Source organism: Amblyomma mixtum, chromosome 3 (genome assembly GCF_055824585.1).
Source record: "Amblyomma mixtum isolate Tamu chromosome 3, ASM5582458v1, whole genome shotgun sequence".
NCBI lineage: Eukaryota > Metazoa > Arthropoda > Arachnida > Ixodida > Ixodidae > Amblyomma > Amblyomma mixtum.
The window spans coordinates 161,911,246-161,932,943 of NC_143014.1; the positions used below are offsets into that span (position 1 = coordinate 161,911,246).

Consider the following 21,698-nt stretch of genomic DNA (forward strand, 5'->3'; position numbering starts at 1 on the left):
TACACGGCAATCAGGCTGGTGCAACAGCAAGAACGCTTCCACTGCTCAGCGTTCACGGGTGCATGCTCTCTGACTGGAGGTGGCAGCACTGGCAACATGCCGGTAGTGTGGCGCTACTCAGTGCTCACGATTCCGTAAATTTCTTGTGGCTTTGGTGATGCACAGCCAGCGCGTAAGCGCTCATTTCTCATGGGAGTGTGCTGCGCAACTGGCAACTGTGCTGTTAATGATGTGCGGCCAAAGTGGCTATGCATAGAGCCCACATCACAATGTCTCATAATGTGTCCTAATGCCTTCTAACACATCCAAACACCTTCCGACGACATTGCAATGAATCCTAGCCACTTTTTCAGTCACATAGTTACTATTATGAAACTTACGTACTGCGACCACCGAAATCCCAAACCTGGCCTCCAGGTTGTGGGATTTTTGGAAACCTGGCAGTCGTGGCTGCCACGTTTGGAACACCGGAAATTCTGAGCACTGTACACATACAATTCCAGACAGGTAACCTCACGAATTCATATTGCACAAAACTTCATATCAGCTACGATTGTATCACTGATACACGGGTGGTACTGTGAGTTGTTTGAACCTGTCCCAAGGCTCACGCTATTAAAACCATATATATCCTTCCAGATTAAAAATATATGCACATCACCAAGGCACAAACACACAACGCAACATGCAACAAGGAATCCATGCTAACAAAAAATTTATTTCCAGTCAAATGCTAATGTTCACTGCTAACAAGGCCTCCCAAGTACTTGCTAGAATATGCTGTTTTGACACCAAAATTTAAAAAAATAAAAGGAAACTTACCCTGACAATTTTTACGGTATCAAAAGTAGGTAAAACTTGAAAGGTAATAAGTGAGTGGCCCCCTCAGTCGGCACAAAGGTGGGGGGCCGATAATGTCATCCACTATTGTTCCCTGCTACCCAGAAAACTTGAAGAGGCACTTATGAACGTTGACCCCCCCCCCCCCCCCCCCTTATGAAGATGCCTGTGCATGCCTATGAAACCTGGTCAATTAACTCTTTAGTTATTACTTTTAGGAGAACAACTGATTTGCAGAAATGGGGTCTACACTCAAGTAATCAATCCTAACCAAAAATTCCATAAAGTGCAGTTGTGCATAAACACTAAGTGATGATTACTTTTGCATTTTTTCCAGTAACTCAAACTGAAACTTGAAGCAGGTCACACCAGTGATGCGTATTTCCCCACCGCCACCGCTTTTGTTGCACTGTTTTTATTACTGGTGTAACAAAACCATGTGCTTGACAAGTATTATCGCCAACTGTGTGGTCGGCCACGGATGGCAGCACTGTATCACCACACATGCATTATAGCCAAATGTGTACTGTCACCGCACTGGCTGTCTGCATGCTTCTGTCCTTCGTCAAAGCGAACATGCAAGTCAGCAGCATATCATGCCCATTCTAATGTGATAGCATTAGTAGGGCCATGAAGGCGAAAACTGTCCGGCAGCGGCGTCTGTGTGAAGCCTCCGCCTATTTGGTGGTGTTCGGGAGGATTTGCCTCTCTCCACCTGCCACTTGCCCCCTCTACACTTGTAGTGGAGAGGAAGGAGACGCTGGTTTAAGAATGACTCAACAAAAATGAAAATGACTAAGAAAATTACTCAGACAACAGCAGGCCTATGTGCGAGGAATGTGCCTATGTGCCTATGTGCAGCTTTGCGTTAAACTGAGTCACCTACCAAGACCTTCGACATGATCAAGAAAGCATGTGGGAATGATGCAATGTCCAGATCGCAAGTTTCCCCATGGCACAAAGCATTTACAAATTGCCATGAAGATGTTCACAATTAACAACGGTCTGGGTGCCCGTCAACAGCGGTTACAGGCGGTAATGTTGATTGTGTCGTCCTGAACGTCCTCACGGTCCTTTGTAAATGCTTTGTGCCATTTACACACTTGCGATCTGGACACTGCATCATTCCCGCATGCTTTCTTGATCATGTCTAATGTCTCGGTAGGCAACTTACTCAGTTTAACACAAAGCTTCACCGCATAGCGCTGTTCCAACATTCGCTACATGGTTTCCTCAATGCAGCGACGAAACAGGGGTACACGCTCCAACCCATCCATTCACTTTGCTTGCTCGAAGCCAATGGAACTCGACGCATTGTGAAGCTGAAGGTTCCCCCTCCTTCCTCCAAGACCGGATTCCCAATCTAGCGCATGCACATCATGCTACCACTTGTCTCATTACTTTCAGGACAGACCCTGAATGTCAAGCAGACAAATGTAAACAGCTACTTTTGCACGTGCAATTAAATATGAAGAAATGCCATTTTGAAGCTCGCCAACAGACCCTACCTGGCCACATCGTATCCAAAGCCGCCATCCTTTCGGATCCGGGAAAGCTCCGCGCAGTTGCCGACCTTCCGAAGCCGTCTACCCTCAAAGAACTGCAGTGTTTCACTGGCCTGTGTTCCTACTTTCGGCGCTTCAAACAAAATTTTGCTACCTTTGACGCCACTTTAAACCCAGAGCTCTTTGTCATCATGGCCCTCTCAACGCGATGAAGTTTTTGTTACCCTACATCAGCTCCTTACTTCACCTCCAATCCTTCGCCATTACGACTCCAATGCCCCGACAGAGATACACATGGATGCTAGTGGCGTAGGCATTCGTGCTGTCCTCACCCAGCGAAAACCTGGATTTCATGACTACACTGTCACCTATGCGAGCTGCACACTGCCCCACGCCAAGATCACTTACTCCGTCACACAAAAAGAATGCTTGGCCATTCTGTGGGCAATGACCAAATTTCTATTATACCACTACGGTCACCCATTCGACTTAAAGTCACCGATAATCATGCTTTATGCTGGCTGTCGTCCATCGGGTCGCCTTGGCCATTGGTCTTTGCACCTTCAGTCAACAGTACAACATTTGAGCCGCCTACTACTTCGGACGCACTCTGACGCTGATGCCCTCTCCAGGTCTCCGCTGCCTTTCGACACTGCGACCATCTCCAGCAACAGCGTAAGGACATATGGATTACTTCTCTTGTGCACCATCTGTCCAGCCGCAGTACGGCAACAGCCTCTCGATCGCTTTGACGTCAGGCCTGCCACTTCATTTTGCATGATGGTCTCCTTTGTCGTCATAATTACATGCCGAACAGACGCAAATGGCTCCTAGTCGTTCCTCACCACCTACGAGCTGAAGTCTGCGTGTCTTTCCATGCTGACCCCTAGACTGCTCATGCCGGTGTTTTGAAAATCTACACTCGACTTTGGCACAGCTACTACTGGTGCCCTGACTGCCAACGCTGCAAGTCCCCCCACCCCCCCTTGCAGCACCTTTCTGGCTCACCGCAGCCATTACCTGCCCATCCCTTTGATCGCGTAGGCATCGACCTTTACGAGCCCCTGCTGTCTTCCCCTTCTGGTAACTACTGGGTTGTCGTCACCATAGACCATCTCACAGGCTATGCCGAAATGGCGGCTCTTCCAGCGGCTACAACGAGAGATGTGGCTTTCCTCATTGTGCCCCTTGTAAGCTTCCGAGTGATCGTGGCCGCGTGTATCAGAGGTTGTTCAGGCACTCTCGAAGAATGCCCCACTGTTCACAGAACCTGCACAGCATACCATCCTCAGACCAAGAGACTCACCGAACGGTTTAACCAGACATTTGGTGACATGCTGACCATGTACATCAGTCCCAACAATTATAACTGGGATAGGCGGACCTCGTACTTCCATTCATCACATTCGCCCACATACCACCATCCAGTCCACCACTGGATATTCTTCGTTCCTTCTTCTATAAGGACGCAAGCCTGCAAGTATACTTAACACAATTCTCCAATACCACCCTGATGCATCAGACTGCACGCCTGACTCTGAAATTGCCAAGTATGCCGAAGAATGCCGCCAGCTTGCCCATTCTCTCACGTCCGATGATCAGAATCGACAGAAAGAGTGCCGAGATTCTTATCGAACCCATGTAACCCTACCTACCAGCTCACTTACTTGGCTCTAGATTCCTTCTGGCACTACTGCAGCCTGTCATCCAAACTCCTCGCCAAACAACACGGACCTTACCATCTTGCGTCTCAAGCTTCCCCTGTGAACTCTGTCACTGAATCATTGACACCCTCCTCTGATCTCCGCCACCGTGACCGTGAAATGGTTAACATCAGTCACCTGAAGCATTATTGTGACCCCGTGATGTGCACTACACCTTGAGTCACCAGGATGGCTCCTTGCCTCACCGAGGGCAATTGTAACGATGAAGATGTGTCGAGGCAGTAGTGGCAGTGCTTTTGCTCAGCAAGCACTGCTGACTGGCTGTAGAACGACCGCCGATGGGCAAAATGCGGCTCAGTGCCTGGTTTTTTTGAGGTCATTACACCCCTTTCCACACCTAATAAACTTGTGCAACAGGCTACAGCATTCTTTCCTGAAACTTTTTGTCTCTGACTAGCAACATCAAAATAGGGGCAGATAAGTAATGAAAAGGAACATTTCTTTTAAGAGACCCCTCATGTAAGAGATGAAAATTTTTTCTCCAGCATGTTTCTGTTACAAATGTGCCACAAAACTTGTGCTATAAATACTTGCCATTTGTATTAAAGCGTCTGAAAGCAGAAACTGGAGGTTTGATTAATAAGCGATGGGGGCTTCTATGCAACTAACAAATCCAAGATGGTGGCAGCAGCTTCTGCCAGTTTTTGGAGCAAGAAGACGCCCAGTATAACCCATCCACATTTGGACATGCCCGCTTAGTGGGCAATTCCAGAATGAGGGCCCAGATAAGCATGTGGATGAATGGTATGATAACGTTACACCCTTCAAGTACTTTTCTTACCTTCGAGTCTGGGGGAGAAAGGAAGCGTGATGTTTGCTGGCTGCCCTTTGACTGCTGCAGCGACTGGGATGCTTTTTGTTGTGAATGACTGCTCCCACTGCCTTCCCACGATTTCTGAGAAGCTTCCTGCGGAGAAAGGGCCACAAAGAAACCTTAAGGGGGGACACTGGTCTTGAAAAAAAAATTTTTATTAATGAAGTAACAGTTATGAAATCTTCAGCGAATATGTATTTTTGTGTGCTGATTCTAAATATGTCATTTAATTTCATGTAAAACAATTCCTTGAGCACTTATGCACTCTTTATGCTAGTATTTTGCGGAGAGTTCTGAAGAAAATTTGCTGCGGGAAACTCGCTGAAATGTATGCCATTATGTTCTCTTGACACCAAGGAATACAATAAGGGTGAAATTGTCTTCCTGCCTATCATAGAACTTAAGTTATAGAATTTTGAAGTTTTCGCTTCAGAAATGAGAAGGAAAATGTGTATTCCTGTGTGTGAAGTGGCAGCTTCAGTACCCTATTACTCAAGTTCTATGAGAGCCAGGATAATAATTTCACCCTTATTGTATTCCTTGGTGTCAAGAGAACCCAATGGCATACATTTCAGCGAGTTTCCCGCAGCAAATTTTCTTCAAAACTCTCCACAAAATACTAGCATAAAAAGTGCATAAGTGCTCAAGGAATTGTTTTACATGAAATTAAATGACACATCTAGAATCAGCACACAAAAATACATGTGGCCTGAAAATTTCATAACTATATCTAGATTAATAAAATTTTCTTTTCAAGACCAGTGTCCCCCCTTAAGCAGATGCAGAGGTTGCATAACAGGCTCCACACAAAACATGCACTAACACTGGTCAAACAGATTGTTGTGTAGACACAAATACAAATGCTACAGACTAACGTAACGTCAGTGAAGGCAGTCAATCGAGCGTAACATACATTTCACCATCAAATGGCCACAAAACTTTGAGTTGATGTTTCCTCATAGTTAATCACTTTCTGCACTGCTCCCAGCAGGTATGGCTGTCAAGAAAATTACTACCATATAAACATGTGTAAAAGCCGCACCAGTGTACGGGTCACATGTTGTTTTCCTGCAAAGTAAGTACTTAAAAAAAATTACCAACGATTACGTTACTTCCTAATGCAAAATTTGAGCGCAGCTGGTCAGCTGTTACAGCTTTTCGATAGATTGAGGCAAGGAATTGAGCAAGACATGTATGTACAATTACAGACAACTTGTTATTTTTTACACATTTTTCTTCTTAAAGAAACACTCCACTAACACTCCCTGACAACATTATGAACCAACTAGCCCAGCAATTTACGCTCCTGAACTCCACTAACAGTTCTTGATTGTCATAAAGGAAGCTTTGTCGTCAGAGAAATAGATGTATATATGCTCGACTTGCTGCGCCAATACCTGCTACTCAAAGACGAGACCTAAGCAAGTATTTCACGAGGTTGTCACAGCCAAGGGAGGCGTTACGAGAGAGAGGAACGGGATGTTCTCCCGCATGAGTGGTAAGAAATTCCTCTTTGTCTCTATATGTGTATTAAAGTCCCCACGCACCCAGCCACCCTGGCAGGTGGCAGTTAATGGTTGATCGCGAGAGTTCACTCATCGTTGTCAGTGCTTACGCATGCAGCCCACATCTCTCTCTCATCACGCACCTACAAGCGCGATTCAGGCATCCACTGACCCAGGGAGCCAGCTATGCGCACTTCCTTTCCTTAAAATGATTGGAGTGTAAACCGTTCTCAACGCCAACGCCAATGAACACAAAGCACGCCGACAGCCTATGGCTTCAGCGCCGCGTTTCTGGCACAACGTTGTCAATGCCTGCAGCCCACACCTCTCTCTCGTCACCCCATGTACCTATAAGCGTGATTCAGGCGTCCGCTGACCTAGGGAGCCAGCTATGTGCACTTCCTTTCCTTAAAATGATCGGAGTGTAAAACGTTGTCAACGCCAACGCCAATGAACACAATGAACACTGACGGTCTATGGCTTCAGCGCCGCGTTTCTGGTACAATGTTGTCAATGCCTGCAGCCCACATCTCTCTCTGATCACCACACGTACCTATAAGCGCGATTCAGGCGTCCACTGACCCAGGGGGCCAGTTATGTGCACTTCCTTTCCTTAAAATGGCACAAAGTTGTCAATGCCAACGCATGCAGCGCACATCTGTCACTACCGCCACATAGCTTAAAGCACGAATGAGGTGTCCACTGTTCCAAGAGGGCAGTTATGCATCTTTCCTTTGCTTTCCAAGCTTCCGCTCCATTGGATTTGCAGCTTAAAGCACGACTAAGGTGTCCACTGCTGGTTACAACGGACAATGGCGACGCTGCGAAACGGGTGCCAAAGAGCTGCGCTCTGAAAAAAATCCTTGTAAGGGCCACACCCAACAATTCCATGACACACGCAGGAATAGCCTTTGGAATGCACGTGCAGAGGAGCTTTCGGGAGCCGCCTACAGATGGTGTGCGATGGCGCTGATGATCATCATCATCATCAACGATTTTTTTTTTTTCCTCTGCAAATTCCCGCTATCCATATCAGCATCAGTACCAAGGGAAGCAAAGCATAAGCCACTTCTGTCCCAGCTATTTCGAGGAACCTCTGCTGCTGCTGTCATTGCGCCCCCACCCGCTATGAACGTAACTGAAGGAGGAATTGGCAATAGTGTCTGCAATAAAGAACAAGCTGCACAAGAAGGTTCTGAAAGGGGGAAAGATCTCTCTCTATCCCTTTTAAATTCCTGACCAATACGGTCACTATAACCATCGTGCATCCTTTGTGTATCTCGTCAATTCTGTAAGTCACATTATCTCGAGTGCTATCGCCTGCTTTGAAGCACCGGTCACAGTCACTTTGGCATCGCATTCTTTCATGTGTTACTGATACCAGTGCAGTGACAGCTACAGTGGTGTTTGGTTCTCATGTCCTTTGAAATTGCAAAGAGTGCAGCAAGACCCATAAGGATATGGAGGGCACAGCTACCTACGTACGCTTTCTCGGGTGCCACCATCCATTTCAGCACCGTGGATCACAACTACGATTCTGTCACTGCTGTTGATGAAGCAGTCATCGTGCTTGGTCCACAGAAGAGTCGGCACATCATAGGAACTGATTATGCAACTGTGTGCTAACTGAATTCTATTGCTGTCACATACATTAGCACAGACAGTGAAGGCGATCGCACGATACAGTTCAACCCTGACGTAACGAATTTCAATATAACGAAATCCTCGATGTAATGAAGTATTCAAGTTTTCATAACTTTACGTCCATAGAACACCATGTATTTTTAGTTTCACTGTAACGGAGTAGATTTTGCCGCATTTTCAATGTAATGAACCCAAGGAAAAGTTGTATTGCAGGCACGAGTGGTTTAGCGCAGCGTATGCCGATGCACACATCAAAGCGTGTACATAACATGGTCACCACCCAGCTTTCACATACAGAGAGCATAGGCGGACGCAAATACGATGCCGATCATAGTGGTGAGTGCATTGCTGGCCGTGCCATCTCGAGTAGTACAGGCGCGGTTTGCACGAGCGTCTGTGCAGCCTTGGCAGCCTGCCAGGCTAGCCCCCGGCTCTCGCTTTGTCGCCCAAAACCAGTGCTGAATGTGGCAAGCTACCTTCTGCTCAAAGGCAAGGCGCCGCGTTTTTCGCATTTACAGATGCCCAAAGCTTGGTAAAAGAACTGGAAAAGTGAGTGCCATTAACATACCGGTCAGCTGTGAAGGCCGTTACACGCTTCTCACTCAGACGATGCGCGTATGTGCAAAAAACACACACTCAAGCTTACGGTGGAAAACACGAGGAGTTGGGTGGGCCTTTTTCATTTCTTTGGTTTGTGATTGGAGGACACTTCTCGCTCTCAGCGAGAATAAGGAGAAGGCAGTGGAGGGGAGGAAGACTTCGTGGCCTGCCGCAAGGTCACAACGGTGGCAGTGGCGGAACGCGTTGTCGTGTCGGCAGTGTGCTCAGGGCACTTACAGGAGGATGATGACAGCAAAACAAAAACTAAAAATTGAGTGCGTCGTTCCAGTCAACCACAAGGTGATAGGCGCTATAGATGTCTCTTGCATCGACCACATAAATATAAGAGCTCCAAACTGTGCCCTACAATCTGCTATCGTCGAAGCAAAGCTGTCAGACCACTACTTTGTCTGTTGTTCTTTAGCCCGGAAATCGAACCCTCCAAGAGCAGATAGCGGTAAAAAAGAAATTTCCATCTGCGATCCCAAAATCTTTTACCGACTGGCATCGGAATACGATTGGGAAGTGTTCTTGGAAAACGTGCCCCCGAAAGACATTTATGATAAGCTTGTTGAGCTATTACAAGAGTTTAAGAAAGCGGCTACTCGCGTGGTTGAAATCAGGCAGCGCAATAAAGAAAACTCATGGATGACCTTAAATATACTATCAGCTATAAAAGAAAAAGATTTGCTCTGGGCCCAGTCAAAAAGGGCACCTGCATCTATCCTGCTACGGTCCAAGTTTAAGGTTGCAGGAAATAAAGTAAACGCAATGATTCGTCAGGCTAAAAGAGTACATTTTCGTAACAAGTTCAAGAATGCAGGCTCTGATACTAGAAAAACGTGGTCTTTGATTAACAATCTACGAGGTGTCAAAAGGCGTGGCAATGATGGCAAAGATTTTGTGTCGTATTTCGGCACTGATGAAGAAAAAATAGCTAATGAATTCAACAGGTTCTTCTCGCAAGTTTCGGGCAGTGCGCAACAGAATCCCTTATTTTGTACTCTGAAGAACAGCACAGTTGAATCTGCACACCTACCTTTGCTAAGTGAGGATGACCTCTGTTCAATTATTTTTGGTCTTAAACGCAATAGATCTGTGGGAATAGATGGCATTTCAGTTGATGATTTGCGAACCTTGTTCGACATACTTAAAGGCGTGTTGCTGTCGCTGTTCAACAGCATTATCTCAAGCGGCATGATCCCGGTGAACATGAAAGCGGCTATAGTTACCCCAATTCACAAAGGTGGTGCACGTAATAGGTATGAGAATTATCGTCCTATTTCAGTCTTGCCCTGTTTTGACTCAAATATTAGAAAAACATCTGCTGTTTACAATGACAAGTATTTTAGATAAGCACAAAATCCTGTCACCGTGTCAATATGGTTTTGTACAAGGTAAAGGGACGGAAATGCTTTTGGAGGATTTTTCTGACATGTTAAATCCATCTTTTGAACGTAACCAAGTGGTGTGTGCACTGTTTCTGGATGTCAGCAAGGCTTTTGACAGCGTGTGTCACAGTGTGTTATTGTGTAAACTGTCCAAGTTAGGCTTCCGTGGAGCGTTTCTTTCGCTTTTGGAAAATTTTTTACTGCAGAGAACGCAATATATCTCCATTGGCCGGGCAAAGAGCGCTTCTTTGTTAATTAAAGCTGGCGTCCCGCAAGGTTCTATAATTAGTCCCCTGTTATTCAACGTCTACGTGAATGACCTTTCAAACTTTGTTCCTGTAGGCCTGTACCAGTACGCTGACGATACTGTACTTGTAACCCAGTCACCGAACTACTCTGACTCAATTTCTTCTCTTCAAGCTGCAGCAATAATTTCTATGGACTGGTTCTCAAACAACCTAATTAAAGTTAACAGCTCTAAGACTCAGCTTATATGCTTTCACAGCCCGATGAAGAAGGTAGATTTAAACCATCACCTTTTCTTGCACGGATCTGATTGTTCCCAATGTCAATGTCTACCCTTGAGCTATACAAATACAGTGAAATACCTAGGATTATACTTTGACAGTGCTCTTTCATGGAATGATCACTTGTCCCACGTTTGTAAAAAGCTCCGAACCGTCTCCTGTGTGCTTTACAACATCAGGTACTACATGCCGCTTTCAATACGCAAAGTTATCGTAAACGCCCTTGGTTATAGCATACTGCGCTATGGCATAACGATTTATGGTCACTGTGCAGTTCGCTGGAAGTGCAGGATTAATTCTCTCCTACGATCTTTATTAAAAAATATCGGCTATGATTTAGGCCTTCCCTCCAATTATGATCTCTTTAAGGTATTTTCTCTACCTGATTTTGATCGCCTTTTGATGGAAACGATCGTCCTGAAACATTTTTGGCTTAGTGACTATAAGATTCCGTATGTTCCCACACGGTCTCTTCGACCGAAGGAACCTTTTTGTATTCCCCGACGGTCTACAAGATATGGAAGGCGTTTAAGAGATTATTACGTTCCCTTTCACTTTAACAGGTTACCTCCAAGTGTTCGCCGGGCAAAAACTAAATACAAAATAAAAAAGATGCTGCGATACATTAATTAGAGGGTTTACGACATCATGCATGTGCTTTACCACCTGTCAAGTAAATCTTGTATGTCATTGGTTACTGCTGTATTTATTGCACTGATCTGAGGTATCGTCATGCCACTTTGGTTTTTCTTCCTTGCGATTTAATCTGATGAGGATTTTTTTTTTTCCTTCATGTAACATGAGTCTTGTGTCTATTTTGTTCTCACCGTCATACTAATTTGATGTCCGTTATTTTGAATGTGTTTTTTTTTTTGCCTGTGTGTATGTCTGCGCAGTTCCGCTGCCTGTCGGGCTCTGCCGCTCAAGCCCTATGAGGCTTTGGCAGGCCGGATTTCTGTACATTTTTTTAAATATTTGGCGCAATAAAGAAAGAAAGATGTAATAAGGCGGCTCACGAGCTCGCAACGTAAGCAAGACGTGTGAAACGAAGCTGCTGCTGGCAAGAAAGGGCAGAAGTAAGGGACCATTTTAACAGCAAATAAAGGCTTTTCCTGTGAGTTACCCACAGCGCATTTTGGCAGATTTTTAGCATGCTATGGGACGAATTTCGATCTAGCAAAATTTCTGTATTACAAAGTAAACTGCCCATTTTACCGACTTCGTTATATTGAGGATTAACAGTAGCGGTTAGTTTTCATGTGTTTACATGAAAACTACATGAACACTCATGAACACTCATTGTGTTCTGTGTCTTTTGAGTTTCAACAATATATGCCTGTCCTGCTTGGACCCTGAAAAGGGTCTGCAGTATGTACTAAATAAATAAATAAATAAATAGTAAACAATACTTTGCAATTATCTACAACTGTAAGTTGCATCATGCATGCATTAAATTCCATGCACTCATTGTGCACGAAATGATCGTTCTGTATTGTGTGAGCTCAGTATACACGGAATGATCGTACAGTCGAACCCGGATATATCGAATTCGAAGGGGATCGGAAAATAGTTCGATATAGCGAAAATTCGATATACAGATATAGGCTAAAACTGCACTCCCGATCATAACAAATTGTGGCTTACCGTTTGGAACAGCCGCGAATCACATAGTATGGGCGCGCAATGTGAAAGCGCTTTATTTCGCGGAAAAAAAAAATCACTAATTTTGGGCTGCTTTTTCCCCTGGGAAACGAAGTTCAAAACACTGGCCTCGATCTTCTCGAGACTGTCCAGGTGCGAGAGCACAGTGCCTTCCATTTCGCCGCAACAGCGCCGAATCAGGCTAACGCTGACGCCAGTTCAGTGGCTGCGCACGGACGCGTTTCTTCGACAACACAGTTGCCCTCGTCGTCGCTGGAGTCGGCGTCTTGAACGCCAGCTACCGCTTGAACTTCGCTGTCAGCGTTAAAGTCCTCAACAGTCACTTCGGACGGAACGGCGCCGAGAAAATTGGACAAGTCGCGAAACGCGTCGTCCAAGCACTCATCGTCATCTAAATCTTCCGGACATTCATCTCCGGCCACTTCAAGGCCTGCCTTGCCAAAACAGTTGGCTACTGGGGCCTGCTACACGTCGCGCGTTGAAACACAGGCACACACAAAAAAAACACGCGAGGCGCAGATGGAGCGATAAGAGCGAAGCCTATGCGAGCGGCAGTCAACCCGGCTGCGAAGGAACGACAGAGGGAAAAGAAAGAGCAGGGAGAAAGATCGGCGCTCTGGGCTTCGTTTTTTTTTTTCTGAGCTCTCTTTTTTCCCCAGACCCACGATGTGCCCACGAGCGACCGTTTTTTCTCTCTCTCTTTCCCCAAGAAGCGTAGTCGCCGCGCGTCTCCATGCGGCGCTCTCTCTTCGCTGATCTCCAATGACCTTGACGGAGCACACGCCGGCGGTACAGGTGGAGAGGAGGAGCGGGAAAGCTCGCGCCGGTGGGGCGCAAAAACGGGGAACAAAAAAAAAAGGGGGGGGGGGGGGGGGGGGGGGGCCTGCCCCTACTGACTGCGGAAATGTTCTCCGCTGAGGCGGCTGAGGACCGGACAGGAATGTCTTTGGGGAAAGCGCACCTTCCAGGGGCGCGGCGCGGCGTTCGATATATCCAATGTCCGGCGAAAATGGAATTCGATATACAACGCAACTGTCCTATACTTTTGCATAGTATTTTCAAGGGGGTAATCTGTGTGTTCGATATAGCCAATAATTCGAAATATGCGGGTTCGATATATCCGGGTTCGACTGTACATGTATTGCGTGAATTATGCACGAAATGATGTACCGAAAATGTCAGCTGCATTTTTTTAGATGAACTTAACCCCTCTGGTGCATCGGCACACATTATCTGTATTTTACGGAATGCTGTAACATAGACATATATTGGATTTCGAGAAGTAATCCCTGTTTTTGACTGAAAGTAACAGAAAGGATGTGTCAATAAAAACATGCAAAATATGTTCTCTTCTCCCTACATCGGCCTAGTGCTGCCGTTACTTTGCTGAGCAACAGCGCGACCAATTTTAACTTCAACATGCCACAACAGCAAAGAAAGGGTGTACAAAAACGCAACAAAAACGTGGCAAGCAGCCGCGCACACAGCAGGTGGACAACGATACATCTGTCCACCTCTCCTAGCCGGCCCAACTTTGGGTCAGTTCACGCGTGAAGCAGATGCCATGTGAACACACCCCTGCACCCACATGTTTCGGTCGCCCGTTGTCACGGAGGATAACATGGCGTTATTGCCCCCCACCCCACCTGCTATGAAAGGTAAATGAAGAAGGAACTGGCGCTAACGTCTATTACGTGTGGCTAAAGGGAGGTACAGGAGCTTTCACAGCCAAGTCAGTATCACCAGCTCCAGAATTTTGTGGCTGTCAACCGCATGTGCATAGTGGCTTTCATATGCTGTTCTTTTTTTTTTTTTTGATCTGCAGCCAAGTGCTGGAATTTTGGCATGATGGGCAAGCATCTTAATAGCTACATGGCTGACTTTAAATTGAAAGTCGTAGAGTTTGCTCTTGGATACAGCAAGCATACGGCAGGCAGAAAATTTAACGTGGACAAGAAATGCATTCAACGATGGTGCAACCAAAAGGATGCCTTGAGGAACGCAAGCTGCAAAAGGCATGCTTTTGGAGGCAAGCCATGCAAGAGGGCACTGCTCAGGACTGTGCTTGGCTGGATATTGTCCACATGGAACTCCATGTCTACGAACATAGCATCCCATAGTTTCAAGGTGATCAGGATATCTGATAGCTCGGACAGCACTAAGGACGACTTCTTGTATGATGAGCATGCACTGAAGCACAGCACCAGCTCAGAGTGGGAACACTCTGCGAGTTACGATGATTGAGCATGGAAAAAATAAAGAAATAACAAACTGTATGCCACTCATTCCCTGATTGTTGTTTTTACTTGAAAGAAAAAAGTTCTTTTTCACACATTGCATATGTCGGCCGCACTCCGAAAATTGGCCCTCGAATCTACCGCGACCCTTACAAGCATTTGTACGTAGTTTCTACAAAAAAAACTGAATAAATAATTATGCTGCATGAGTGAATGGTGAACCTTCAAACAAAAAAATGTCTCTCTTATGCACTGCAATGAAATGCACACACTTTACATAAATAATTTCGACTTTGGCAGCTTTTACAATGTTTCTTACTAATAAAACAAAGAAGAAAATATGCTGGTAGTGCAGCCAGTGCCTTGCATTATGACCATTTCTTGGATCCAAGCCGCCAAATAAGTAGCCTGTCTACAGTCTCGCTATGTCTTGCTTAAGTAGCTCACTATGTTCGCCATTAAACAGGCCCTAAAACTTTTCTCTCTGTTCTTCCGTGCCTTCTTCCAATCTCCCCTTCTCTTCCTTATCTATCCTATCACTTTCAACTATAGTCCATCAAAGCATAAAAAGTCTCCATTGGCTAAACAGGAGAGAAGAGATTGTTCATGAGTACACTGCCAAGAAAAATTTGTAAAAAAAATGTGCCCACACACAATTGGTTAAAACACCAGAAGTGCTACACATGCAGCACTGGGTAGTGAGCAAGCATATGCTCTGCCCTGGGGACATGCTGGCACTGTACTTTCCAACATGCTAGACATGCCCCAGAAACAAGGAAGTGGCGGCATTAAGAAAGTGTCATTCGTCATGTCAAGCGTAAAAAGTGTGTGGTTAATAAGAAACTGCACCATAACCATTATTGCATGATGTGAATTAAAGCGACAGCTGTTTTCTCATGTGAAATGCTACAGACTGCTGAAGTACAACTGCCATGGTGATTAGATCAGCACTGAAGCACCATGCTGATACAGTGGTGCATTCCATCATTTCTTTCAATAGAAGAGATTGAACTACCAATCATGCAATGTTGAAGCAGAGCATGCTTTCCAGAGAGGTATGACTGGAAGCTGTCCTCGCTGCATATGCAGAGGCCATCCCTAGGTGCTCTAGCCCACCAAAGTCATTGACTCAGACATGGCAACTGCTGTCAAGAGAGGGTGATCAGAAGTGCAGTGTGAGTCTTCCCACACACCAGTGGCGGCCAAGCACTGATCAGTAACACCACAAACCAGCATTAGCGGCAGCAATGAAGCCTGCGCTTGTACTTAACTCGCATATAGCACAGTTCAAAATTAATCCTGTCCACAGCAGTGTACCTGCGAATTCTGCGCTGCCCAAGTCTTGCTCCCATAACCAGGTGCCCGAGGATCGCCATAGGGAACTGCGTGCCGCCCTCCCTCAGGGTGATCTGAAGAGAGGCCCGATGCTGTTGCAGCTGGTCCTGGCGCTGACCATTCCAGTGGCACCAGTGGGATGGAAGACTCTGAGCCGCGCTCAAAGTCAGGGGGTCGCTGCGGGGGTTCTGCCAGAGATAGCAACAGCCGTCTCATCACCTTTCCACTCTTCTCATCACCTTTCCAACGCTGATGTAACACACACTTAGGATGCCACACAGGCACAGGACACTGCATCACCAATGACAGCCGACAAAGCAGAACACACAGCCTTTTGTATTATGAACAGTATTCATTCAATTCCACCAAAATAAAAAAGAAGGTACACTGGTTTCTTCCTTTGGGTTATACATACACAACCCAAAGAAGCTGATGTGCTGCAAAAATATGTACACAAGAAACAAAAGAAAGTTGTTTCACAAGCTACCCCTGCCACATTAACAGCAACAGGCAGATTGGGCAGCCACACTGGTGGAGTTGCCTTTCAGCCTTCCTTCACCACTGGGCCAAAGTACCCTCACCACATTACACTAGCAGAGAGAGAAAAAGCAAGAAAGAAAAGCACAATGCAAGGAACCTTTGGGTTGAGCAGAAGCAAGGAAGAGGAGAAAGGGAGTATGGCAGGTGATCCTGTAGACAGCCTGAGGGCATCCAGCAGCAAAGAGGTAAGCAGAATTCCTCTCGACAAAGGTGAATGTTCAAAAACCAACATCCATAACAAACAGCCAATTCCACTTCTGGGGCCCTTCTCCAGACTACCACCACAATGCTGCTGCAAGGTAGGACCCAGAAAGCAGAAGGGGAAAGAAAAGGTAAAGGGGCAAACAATAAGATCAGGAGATTGAGGCAAGGAGGAGCTGGACAGCAGAATAGCACGAGGCGGTTACGTTGAGGCAACGTTACTGCTGGGACAATGTGAGACGTCCTCACCCTCTGTGTTATTAACACTGTCCAGCCAGGATGCAACCATGGTGCACAATTTCCACTTGGACTTGGGTATGCCTTCCTTCACTAGAGTGGAGGGAGAAGGTTCATACATAACAAGAGCAGAAAAAAATACAAAAAGGAAAAACAAACAAACAAAAACAGGATGAAAAAAAAAAAAGGCTCGCACAACCTTAACAAGAAAGCGAACCCACTGCCACAGCATTTAAGTTTGCTCAGATATTTGCCTGTAACTTTTACAAGCGCAAGAGCTTGAAATTTGACAAAGAACAAATGGCGAGAGAAGTAAGCAAAAGTGATGCAAAGGTGCCACAAATTAAATATTCATGTCCCATTTCCATAAAAACTTGCAAAACCTTTGGTGCATTTACATGTTTTTGCAATAATGCATTTGTTCTTTGTTAAATTTCTACTGAGGGTTGTTAAGGACAAACGGGAAAGGAAGAAAAAAACAAAATGGGCATGGTACAGGGCATCAGGTGGTCTTAACAAAAACTACCGTATTTTCCGGTCTACAACTTGCATGTGTGTATAAAGCGCACCACCCTGCAAACTGCAGTGTTTCCGAAAAAAATCGTCATAAGTTGCACCGCTGTATAAAGCGCACCTGTTCACTTGATAAGCACTACAGAAACGCATTGAGTATCGCTTCGTCAGAGAGTGCAATGAAAATACACACTTATGGCAGCTGCCATCAGCAAACAATTTATGAGCTCTGGCTAACGTGCCTTCTTCCTGCGGTCTGCCTTTTTTGTATGCTTTTTGTATGCTTATTGTATGCTGCGCAAGTCTCACAATTTCTTCGTTCATGTCGAATAGCCTCCCTGCTGCCTGGTTCACATTCTTCAGCACATATTAAACGACATATTAAATTTGAGTTTTGCTTCATAGCTCTTTCACCTTGCAGGCGGCATCATTACGTCATGTTGAGCAACAATAATGCCAAATGGATGTGACGCTGAAATCGATACTTTCGAGATTGCGGCTTGACCTGCTGGATTGGGCGTGGTGGCGGCACGCGCTTCGTGTCACCACAGTGAAAGTAACATGATATTTTATTATTTTACACATTAACCTTTTTGAACATAGTTACTGGGCATGGAAAAAAGATGGCATGCGATGGAAATCATATTTCGCCATATTTAAGTTGCACCACTGTATAAGACACATAGACAAAAATTCAGACAAAAAACATGACTAAGACCTGGAAAATACGGTACATGAATAAAAGCATGTAAGGTCAGTAAGACCTGTCAGCTAAAAGTGAATTCCCAACAAGTTTTCATACTCATTTACCCAAAAATACGAACCAGTTGTCTCATATCCAAATCTTCAATGCCAAGTGCAGCATGAAGAACTTATACACCTGTCACACGGGCATTTCGAAGGCTTTCGAACTGATAGCCGACTGATTCGACAGCCAACTGAATGGTGCTACACAGGCAGCTCCAAACGCTATCGAGGAAACAGTCTAGCGAGTGAGCGGACCAGCACAGCACTCTATCGAGATTCTGTGTTGTGTTGTGTTGTGTTGGGTTTAATGGCGCATAAGCAGCTAAGGCTATCATGCGCCAAGCTCAAGGTATAGGATATTTCTTTTATGCAGATTCTCTATCGAGATTCTACAGCGGTGGCAGCATGCATGCTCAGAGGCGAAGTGCGTACAGCAACACACTGGGGAATACAATCAGAGCAGTATAACCGCTGAAAAAAAGGACAAAACTTTAATGCAGCTTATTTCGTAAGAAAAAAAAAAGACCAGCTCGGTCACAAAACACTCCAGCAAGCATAATACTATTCCTGCCAGTGATACAAGAACAACACCAGCTTCCTCAAAAGTGCACAAATGCTACTGCAACTTGTCCAAAACAAAGGAATTCATTTAAAGAGTAATCTTAGTATTACTGCAATGAACAAAAATTTAGTTTTAACCTTCCCAGGTTATACTCGTGGCCAGACTGTTTGTATGCCTGTAAAATTATTGGCGGCGATGATGGCACCACAATCACTGGTGTTTGATGATGGAATCTCTAGATGGCAATTAAGTTCACCGTGTACAGCAGCACAACTCCCAATTCGATCACAGTTGACAATCTTGAAAGGCTCTTAACTCAATAGCCATTTGAAAGTGCCCGTGTGACAGGGATGTGGGCCTGGAACTTGAAGAAGCTACATGCATATTGCTGTAGTCTTCCTCATGCAGGCACCACAAACTTTCCACCACTTAGCACACATGCATTAACAGAACTCTCAAGTAACACACCACAACTATACATTCAAGGAATTTTTTTTTTTTTTAGAACAACAAGGAAGCAAATGAAGTCTAAGGAAATGAAGTACAGTTAAGGAAAAGACTGAATCATAAACAACAGTATTATGTGAGCACTGAAATATACTTGCATTGCACACAACATAACAGTTACACAAAGAAAATTTCCCAGAACTATGAAATCTTGTAGGTGTTTACCCATTTTATCACCTATTTTCACATTCCGCTTTTTATTATTACTGACTAAAAGCATTTTATGAGCCGTGACAATCAATTTCAGTCAGACAAACACACTGCAGGATACAGCACAGCTACAAATGCCCATACCAATGCTTCCACGATTGTCGGCGGATGCAAGACGTGCGAACAGTGGCAATGCTTGCCAACAACCCAGCTCATAATGATCAACACAGCATGCAATGAATGTGTCTAATATTCATTTTTGAACTTCCAATAAATTGTGTTCATCTAGAGTGAAGCACCAGGAATGTGAACTACAGGTATTTTCAATTCCATACCAAAGTCAGCTTCCCTCTATTACAAAATCTCAATACTAGTTCTAGAAAAGTGACAGTTAACTCAAGGCAACGGACGAGACCCCAACATTGAAGTGACCCAGTATGTGAAGAAATGCCTTGATAGTTGTCGTGAGTCTAATCTGCTTAATACAATCCTACTGGCTCAGTAAATCTTGTTCAGAGTCTAGTTGGCATATTGTCCTTGAAACAAACTGGCACAGCTGAGGCAAAAATAGATTAACCGGAAAAAAGGAACCGAAGTTAAAACCAGTTCCTGCAGTTTTTTAAATTTGCTTAGTTCTGCTGTCCTCATTTTCCCACTTTTATGATTTTCCAGTACTTACAGGTACACCCAGCCTACAGCTTTTATAGTTGGCCAAACTACAGTATGATGGAGTACAGATGACAGGAACCATATAAGCAGCACCTAATGGACTCACGTATGACCAAGAGCTTTCATCTTATCACCCAATGTTATAAAGCTGGAAAATTGTTAGGCCCTTAAACAGCAGTTACCTGTTAGGAGATTGCGAAATTGTTACTAACACCATCAAGCACTAGATGAGAGTTCCTTAGTAATGAACAGCCATAATTAAATGTGAGCAAACCTTTCTGAGCCATCATTTTCAATCACCAATTTGCTCAGCATTAACTAAAATGTCATGGGTCTGCACAGAAGCAGTAGGAAGAAAAATGACATGTACACATTCCCTTTTTTTTTTTTTTTTGTAACAGCATGCGTCTAGCTAAACAGTACAACAGAAACAGGTGGGCAGTGAGAAATACAAATATCTGAGTGTAGTTTAAAGAAAAGCAGCTTAATGTATCACTTAAAGGTGCACTAAAGAGGAAGAGGAACCTGAACTCGTCTTTTTACCGCAGGAACTCGATCTACACGTTCCGAGCATTCTTAGAAACCTCGAATTATTGTCCTGTGCGGCCGATTTCCACAATTTAAATCAGATTAAACGTCCCGGCTCCCGCCTTTTTTTGAACTCGCCACAGACGGTAGAGGAGTCAACCAACTTTTCAGCCAGTCCAGTGGCGGCTTGCCGCTCTGCCATTGGCAGAGTGATACGTAAAGATCGGCGAAAGCAAAGAGTCTTCGTGTATTTTTATTTCCGTGGGCCTAATTTACGGCTATGTAGTCTCTGACTGAATCTATTTATCCACGGAAACCTAAAAGCAAAACAAAAGCGAAAGTGAAGCCGCCACGCGACTGCCTGAAAGGCACTCCACACGTTAGTTGACTCCTCCTACCGTTTGCGGCAAGTTCAAAAAAGGGTGGAAGCCGGGACGTTTAAACCGATTGAAATTAGGGAAATTGGCTACACTGGACAATAATTCGAAGTTTCTAAGAATGCTCGGAACATGTAGATCGATTTGCCGTGGTAAAAAGACGAGTTCAGATTCCTCTTTCGTGCACCTTTAACATTCAACAGTCCAGCTTTTCGTCAACCAACAGTTGGCCACAATGTGAATGGGGCCCAGCCTACACTACATTTAGCATCAGCTATAGCAGTCTGCACATTGGTAGCTATGACACTAAGCACACTGATATGTAGCAAGTTTTCATTTATGGTCAATTATGACTACAATAACCTAAACTGCAACAAATTAATGTATTACGAGACTATTGAGCAGAAGGTTTTCTGAACGGCAGAGCCCAAGCTCCTAACCACTTGTAGTCTTCCAACAGTGTTGCACACACATCTTTCAATGCTGCAATAATTAAGGGGGGACACTGGTCTTTGAGACCGAAAAATGACCAAAAAAACGATTTTCAAAAAATCACATTTGTGGAATGTACGGTTACTATTTTCCAACTGTATCAATTTCTTCCTTCAAGAAATGAACATTTTGACCATAATATTAAATTCAGATCATCATGTGGGCTGAATTTATGCAGGAGCAGACAGTTTAATGGCATGAAAATTTTGGACATCCAGCTGTCTTAGTATGTCGATATCTCAACATCTAGGACAGCTAGAGATGTTGTATTATTTGCTAAGGGAAGCTGAAGGCACAGTGTGTGCAATAATCAAAGCAGATTTGTTCAATCGCACTTCAAAAATTTATAATTTCGCAAAGTTTATCGATGCATTGAATTCACACCTTGAAC

At 44.8% G+C, this 21,698-nt stretch overlaps 1 protein-coding gene across 7 annotated transcripts in view; it reads right to left on the minus strand.

Moving 5' to 3' along the window:
* The window catches only part of vir (VIR_N domain-containing protein), a 234,002-nt gene that overhangs the window by 182,539 nt on the left and 29,765 nt on the right, over positions 1–21,698 (minus strand). For 6 of the 7 annotated variants that reach the window (XM_089581727.1, XM_089581720.1, XM_089581721.1 and 3 more), the window contains exons 6-8: positions 16,775–16,855; positions 15,767–15,972; positions 4,851–4,976 (exon numbers count right to left, since the gene is read on the minus strand). In XM_089581727.1, the coding sequence (XP_089437853.1) occupies positions 4,851–4,976; positions 15,767–15,972; positions 16,775–16,855 (413 nt within the window). The remainder of the gene's footprint in view (positions 1–4,850; positions 4,977–15,766; positions 15,973–16,774; positions 16,856–21,698) is intronic. The other variant, XM_089581725.1, reaches the window with a different exon arrangement.